Here is a 7,939-nt window from a genome sequence, read left to right as displayed (position 1 = left end):
TATACATGATGATATGACTTGCTTCACCAGTCCAAGATTATTGTCCTGAAAAAAAAATACAAAGCCTGTTTTAGATGATGATGAATAGATCTTTAAATTTGTCTCACTATGTATAAATGTGAAATGTATAACTGTAGGCTCATACTTTCAAACTTCTCCGTATTTGTTTTGAATGTATGTCTTTAATTCTGAAACTTTTCCACTGCTATAACTACTTGCTACTTCCATATAGGGCTGCTCACAAGGGTAAAAGAAAGTTTGTACGACAATAGAACCCAAAACTTCAGAAAAAAATATGAAGGCAGAATTCTGCATGAAGAGACACAAACACTGTTGATGGAAACAACAAATATTTCATCAAAAATAGAAAAGAAAAAAAATACCATTTATTCCATTTGATGAATGTAAGATAACCAAAGAGATTGATATGGTACATTACATTTTAAAATAGATTCAACCTAACATATCCATGGTGAAAGCAGCATTTATCCAAGCAAATTAGAATAGAATTTTATAACTGGAAGCTGGGTTGTTCTATGATAAAATTAGTTTGCATGCATAAGACAATACAATATAAGAAAGGAAAGTTTTTTTAAGCTATGTTAGAGATTTAGTTAAAACAATTTTTGAATTTTTTTTTGTCAAGGACACAAATGATAATTAAAGTATTAATGTGGACACTATTAATCAACAATCAATTTTGCAAATCATAAAATGTTGTTTCAAAGAAATTAAAAGAGAAATGAATTATACGTGATCTTGGGATGTCAAAACCCATCTAGAATGCAAATCCAGGCCAGCAAAGAATAATACTGAAGTAAGAAACACATGAGCTTGGAAAACTAATTACTTGTAAGCAGGCGATCATCTCTTTATTTTCCCAGAAAGGGGGGGGGGGGGGCAGTCCTAAGAGTGTCCTATCATGAACATAGATTGCTGAATACATCCCAAATTCATATAATAAATGTCAAAAGACTGTCTATTTTGAATGAGAGAAACCAATATATATTTTTTGAATGCTTCAACAGCTATAGCATTTATAGAAGACATAGGAGCCGTCACGACCTGAGATGAGAGAGAAGCAATTTGCATGTAGACTCGGAAAATTTACAGGTTGGCTTGCCACATGAATAGAGTTTTAAGGGCGCCTCAGCACAACCACCATTATGACCATCACTGCCAAAGCCATGAGAGAGGCTCCCAGGGTCTTCTCAGTGGTAGATGATCCGGCCTTTTCATCTGCGGCATTCGGTGTGTGCTCTGCGGATGAAAAGCTAAAAATCTTCTTAAAGTAAGCAGATACATTTGTCACCATGTCAACCACAGTAAGCTTAACGTTATTGATGACATCCATGAGCCCAGTTTGAGAGTTTCCAGTTTCATTTTCATCGTCAGATAATTCTGTGAGCTTCTTTGAAGAAAACTGCTGCATCCTGAGAGTCAGTATCTCCAACAGACTCATTATCTGCAACATATTCCTTATCTGCAACAGATTTCCTAGGCTCAGAGGCAAAACAGAAGGACATAGAAAACAGGAATATAAAAAAATAATAAGAAAGACGAGTGGATTGAAAGAAAAAGGGTACACTTACTTGCATTCTGTGACTGGAGCAATTCCTGAAGGGCTTTGTTTTCCCAAACTGCATTCCAGACATTTGGATCAGAGGCAAGGGCAGCAACCATAGTCTGAGCATAATACTAAAATCAGTGAACTACAGTCCCATAGGCTGATTTCATCAATCAAAAGGACAGGTATGTTGGATGCAATGATAGAACATGTGAAAATACACTTCAAAATGTTCAAGAGGCCTTGAAGATCCAATCAAATTAAAAGCCCTCAGGTATTATATATGGGGCTTATAATTTATAAAACAAAACGGTACATCAGTTATATATTCTCGGGCATGGTCCAGGCCCTGAAAATCACAGGGGTTTTTGAAATGCATTGACAGCTTAGTGTTCTTAAAGTTAAGCTAGGAAAATAATTGCAACTAACAATACCAAGCATCATCAACCACAACAAAAAACATAATTGAAGCTTAATTTAATTCTGTATGAGCAAAAAACATTTACACATATTTGTGCAACTAACAACTCTATTGTCAAATTAATTCACCATGAAATACAAAATAGTCTAAGCACTAGGAGGAAAGAAAGGAAAGAACAACTTGAAGGGGGAGAGAGAGATATCAGAACCTGAATTCTAGGACTTTCATTAAGCAATGAAAATGCCTGCATAGCATATTTTGGCACAACGTGAGTAGATTGTCAAAGTGGACAAAACATATTCTAACTAGATCACATACATTGTGAAGAAGCTCCAGTGCTTTCTGAAAATGCTTTTGTCCAATACATATCATCCCTTGTCATGATGTCAAATGTCAGATGCATTCAAAGAAATTCCTCATCTAAATATCAAGGGAAAATGGAGGAATAATTGAGGAAAAATTACCTCGGCACAAATTCTCCCAACAGTAGAGAAGGTTTCCACTGGATACAGTCCTCGCAAGGTCTACTGCACCTAGAAGAATTGCATTACTCCCTGAAGCAAACAGAAAAACCACAGTATAACACTTCTATTAGTCTGGGATTTATGAAGCATATAATACTATCTAACTTACTGACCAAACTGGAGGAATGGGGGACAGCTATAAGCAGGAGAATAAGACTCTCACTCGTGTAAGAAGCTAGCACATCATTATCCAAAACAGAATGATACACGCAACAAAGGTTCCAGCAGGGAGCTTTTCAAACTGAAAATTACCATCCAATATTGCATTGGCAACATCAGTTGCTTCTGCACGAGGAGGTCTCAAATTCTCTGTCATACTATCCACAACAAGAGTAACCACAGCAGGTTTTCCAGCCATGTTGTACTTAAAAACAACAGTTTTTTGAAACAGAAACACCTGTGAAATTCACAGAGCAACTGATGTTAGAATATCTGGATTATGAGTAGTATTAGAATATCTGGATTCAACTACCACTAAACGCACATGCATGTTCACTGATGACGTCAAAGCATATAGGAACAACATGCTAATGCCTACACTTGGTTATCATATCTGTACACATTGCCAGGATTGGGATCACGAGAAATTGAACCTTTTTAATGGCCTCCAAAAGCCACAAAGTTATCCCACTTAAAGCATGATATGTATACGAAAAATAGAACCTACAAAAGAAAGATTGATGATACAGCAATGTTGTATGGTTGTAACAATTTAAAGAATTTTGCTGCATAGCACTTTCTCCATATCCTTTCTATCTTCTCTATATTGCTATTATGCAATCCTTATTCAACTCTAAATATTGATTATCACTGCTAACAACCAATTCTAAGACCAGTGTATTTTAATTCCACATGTTTATGATAACTTACACATATGCAAGCTCATTAATCAGGTTTCATAACTAACCTTCTCTGGTGGAGATCTATCCCCAAAATTTCCACGGAAAGGATGACACCATCTGCTTCTTGTAGGCTCTCATCAAAATAAGTTAATCCATGAAAGAAATGCATTAGAAATAAGGAATCTGGAACCTATAATGGAATTTAAGCACGGTATTGTTGTAACCCATTTTTGGGTCCTCACCTAAAAAATACAAAAAAAAATCAAAAAAAATATATTATTAAAAAAATATAACAGTGAAAAAAATGTCAGAGCGCCCTAAAATGCTCAAAAAAATTGATTAAGGATGTTCAAAAATCAAAAATTAATTTTGACAGTATATCATTTGACTGATGAGAGCCCGATGATAAAGAAAATTCAATTTGTGGAAGAAAAATGCAAAATTAGAAGTTTATGGACTCAATTAAATTTTATTGAAGGTTTAATTGAATTTATAGAGGTTTTTAATTGCAAGAAAAATTGATTTTTGGAGTTATTTTGGGCTTTAATTGGAAGAAATTAATTTTCTGGGGTCAAATTATAATTTTTGGAAGTTAATTTGGTCAAATCAGGGCTTAATTGCATACAAATGAAGTTTAATGGCCAATTAAGGACTTAATTGAAGAAATCCGAGACCAAGGACGAAATCGTAAAACGCGCGCAAATTGAGGGACGCAATTTGAATCTGACATGTTTTACCGCCTTTTCCTTTTAAATGAAACGGCGCGTTTTGACCAAAACGGCGCCGTTTCACGTACTGTTTATTAAAAAAAAAAAAAAAAAAAAAAAAAAAAAAAAAGAAGAGAAAACGCAAAACGGTGCCGTTTTGAAACGGCACCATTGTCTTCTTCCCTGCGCACGCAGGAGAACAGGGGAGAAGAAATTTTTTTCTCTCCACTTTTCGCCGAACTTCTTTCCCGGATTTGGCTCAATAAGACGCCTACAATTCAGCCCTTACATACTTTTGTCGGCCACTTCGATAGTTGGGGGGGCGCCACTGTGGCCGCCCCACCGTGACGTTCCCCCTGTTTTTTCCTATAAAAACAGGGGAACGGACTGAAAAAAAAGGGAGAGGGAGTAGGAGAAGGATTCCACGAAATAAAGAGGGTAGAGAGAGACGAGAGAAACAGAAAGAAAAAAAAAGAAAAAAAGAAGAAGGAAGAGATTCGGCAGAGAGAGAACCAAAAACAGAGGAGAGAGAGAGAAGGAAACCGCCGGCCACCGTGCCTCCGCCGCCAGCAGCACCGCCTCGACGCCACCGCAGGTACGCCATCCTGTTGCCCCGCCTCTGCCTCGCTTGTTTATGATTTACTGCGCCTTCATGCAGAACGTGAATTAATTCACGTTCTGCAAATAACGAAGGGCTGGTTACTGTGCTGATGCACAGTAACCAGCCCGTTTGGGTCTGGCTGGGCCGTCGGCCCAGCCCATGTAAATAGGCTTGTCGGCCCGGCCCATGCATTTGGGCCGGGTCCGGCCCATTTTTATTTTATTATTATTATTTTTTTGTTGTTATAATTTTTATATATATTTTTTAAAAAGCACATTTTCTTCTATCATTTTGCTTAATATCGTCTGTATTTTACATCGTAAAAATATAAATCCGGTATTAAAATACCCCGTTTTTGTCCCGTGGTACTGTTCACATGATACTGTTCACCCGACCCATTAAAAAAAAAATCAAAAATATTTATTTCAGCATTTTATAATATTTCCGCATAGTTTTTATGTCATTTGATTTAATATCGAGCAATATTTTTATGTCGTAAAATATAAATCCGGTACTGAAATACCCAGTTTTCAGCTTTTTCGTATTCAGAATTCTGAGGTAATTCTATGTCGTAAAAAAACAAAAATTAAAAAAAAAAGAGAAAAAAATGTTTTTGTGCATACGGTCAAATGTCTCAAAAAAAAAAAATCATTTTTGTATTTTTCATAAAAAAAAAAAAACAATAATGTTTTAGCATGCATTTTGGCTTTAATAACCAGTTTATTAAAGTCAAGAGAATATTGGCCCAAAATTTCAAAAAAAAACAACAAAAAAATTTATTTTGTTTATCTTTTAATATCTAGGGTATGACATTATACGTAATACATATTCCGGATATTTAATTTATTATATTATTATTTTTTTATAGAACTTGGATATGACATTACATGTAATGCGTATTCCGAACAATAAAAAAAAAAAACCACAAACAAGACCTTAGATTTTATCAGACATTAAAACAATGCAGCCTACCTTAGGTAGGGCGTAGTTGGGGTGCTAATACCTTCCCTTACGCAACCAGTCTCCGTACCCGATCTCTAAAGACCAGTTAAGATTCCTAGTAACCAGAATACTAGGTGGCGACTCCCAGTCCATATTTTCACATATAGAGACAAGAATTCCTTGTCTCTCCCTATTTGCCAGGAATAAAATTATTCAAATTTTCCCTTGAGGTGGCACGATCGCTGCGCCGCCGCCACACGTGCGACAGAATGGCGACTCCACTGGGGGATCTTGTGGACTAAGCTTGTTTTTGTCTGATTTTTTTTTATTTTTTTTTTTTTATTATTTTTTTTTTTTTGCATGTTTATTTTTTTTTATGCATTTCTTTCTTTTATTGCTTACGCACTTTAATTCCTGTATATATATGTCAATGCTTTAATTTGTTGAAACGAATACACAAGCCTTTAAGTTTAAGTGGGTATTAACGATCTGCCCTATGACTATTGGTCGGGTTCAGATGCGTGAAACACCCAACTCATATCTGAGTGCCTGCTTGGTAATGGTGGGCATACGTGCTTTAACCGTTCCTTGCAACGCCCCCATTACTGCCCTTTATGAAGGCCGTCACTGGGCAGATATGAGACCTTTTTTGAGACTAGGTAGAAAACCTACCTTCTTTTTTTTTTTGTCTCACATAATGATTAGAACGTAACCTTAGGATTTGTGTTACTGTAAATATATTACTTTATTGTTATTTGCATGTTGCATTTAATCATGTAACAATCATCATTATAGGTTGAACTGAAATCATGACTGAGTATCAATCTTTTTCACAAGTTTGGGCAAGAATCTGAGCTGACCCAGGTAGCTGAAGGAAACTGTCCAAGAATCAATATCAGTACATTACCCCGAGATTACCAAAAATAAATCACACAATCAATGACTTGGAGAAAATATGGCCCATAATGAGATATGTTGACGATACACTTTTCGAAAGGCATATGGAAGAATTGCTCAACTAATGAGGCTACCCTTACAAACAACAGCAATCAAAGCCCTAGTAACCTTTTGGGATCCTAGTTATCGATGTTTTACTTTTTGGGAGCATAGATATGACACCTACCTTGGAGGAATATGAGAGGATCCTGGATTTTCCAAATAAAAGCCACAGAATTTACCTCAGACGAAATTTTGAAGCACAGCCGCGGAGGGTGATAAAGATGTTAGGCCTGGGAATGATCAGTCAATGCAGAATAGCTAATGGGGTTTTAAATGGAAGGTCATTGAAACTAGGATGAAGAAAAACTTTGAGGAAGGCAGATTAGGAGATGAACGATACCGATTGGTGGCTTTCGCCATTTTTTGGCCTCGTATTGTTTCCGTCTGAAATTGCGGGTCATCAGTTTGGAAGCCGCAAGCATATTTTTAGAATACGAGTATGATCAGATCAATCCTTCTTCAGCAATTTTGGCCGAAACCATGTTGTCACTCAACCATTGTAGAATAAATGGCAAGGGGGTAATGAGATGTTGTGTCCCTATGTTATACTTATGGATTATCAGTCATATTGAGACACCAAGGACATCTTCAACAACTTCTGGTGGTTCGACCTTCGACCATTGAAAGTTACAATTAGAAGAGACTTGGAGACATTGGGATGAGAAAGCATGGATAAAGAAATATTCTACACTACCACAAAGCAACTTCAAATGGAAAGCACCATGGATGAACAACACAGTCTGTATAATGAGTTGTGGAAGTAAGGTATGGGTTCCCCTAATTGGTGTAACGGGATACATCAGTTATGCCCCAGCATTGGTAACAAGACAGTTAGGAGGAATGCAGTATGCACCAAGAACTCTGGGTTTAGCAGATTTCATGGGATTATTCAAACAACAACCATACTTCAAAGAAATGGAACTCATTCAACAAGACTGGGAAAGGCCTGTTCTGGTGAAAAGGGAAGAAGGCAGCATGTTTGACTCATCTGTCAGTCAGAATTATACAAGCTGGAGAAATGGAAAGCTTCCTGGGGTAATAGAGTCTTCAACACATGAGCATCTTGAGTCAATAATGGAGCATCCAAAAAGAAAAAGGACTCTTCATAGAGGAAGAACTAAGAAGACAGTTGGAGAGATGTGGCACAACCTCGCAAAAGCAAAAAGACAGCAACAAGTCCTGGAAAAAAACAAGTAGAAGAAGAAAATATGATGAGGAATTGCTTAAAACAACAACTCGAAGAGAAAAGAGGAGCAACTAATATCTTGCAAACAATGGCAGAAAAGAGCAGAAATAGCTGAAGCAATAGCCAAAGGAAGCCAGGAGGAGGTGAAAG

The 7,939-nt window shown here is 36.7% G+C and overlaps 1 protein-coding gene and 1 pseudogene across 1 annotated transcript; both read right to left on the bottom strand.

The window, feature by feature from the left end:
* Window positions 1–667: 667 nt before the first annotated feature.
* LOC118054208 (uncharacterized) lies at window positions 668–2,357 on the bottom strand. Its single transcript, XM_073407097.1, has 4 exons — window positions 2,307–2,357; window positions 2,197–2,232; window positions 1,593–1,640; window positions 668–1,483 (listed from the first exon to the last, which is right to left on the bottom strand). Exons 3-4 carry the CDS (start codon window positions 1,596–1,598, stop codon window positions 1,139–1,141), a joined length of 351 nt encoding a protein of 116 aa, XP_073263198.1. The 5' UTR covers window positions 1,599–1,640; window positions 2,197–2,232; window positions 2,307–2,357; the 3' UTR covers window positions 668–1,138.
* On the bottom strand, window positions 2,357–4,665 carry LOC140955193 (pyruvate kinase 1, cytosolic-like; annotated as a pseudogene).
* Window positions 4,666–7,939: the final 3,274 nt, after the last annotated feature.

Source organism: Populus alba, unplaced genomic scaffold (genome assembly GCF_005239225.2).
Source record: "Populus alba unplaced genomic scaffold, ASM523922v2 scaf331, whole genome shotgun sequence".
NCBI lineage: Eukaryota > Viridiplantae > Streptophyta > Magnoliopsida > Malpighiales > Salicaceae > Populus > Populus alba.
The sequence above is the reverse complement of the archived record's forward strand: the minus strand, read 5'-3'. Positions and strand labels throughout refer to the sequence as shown.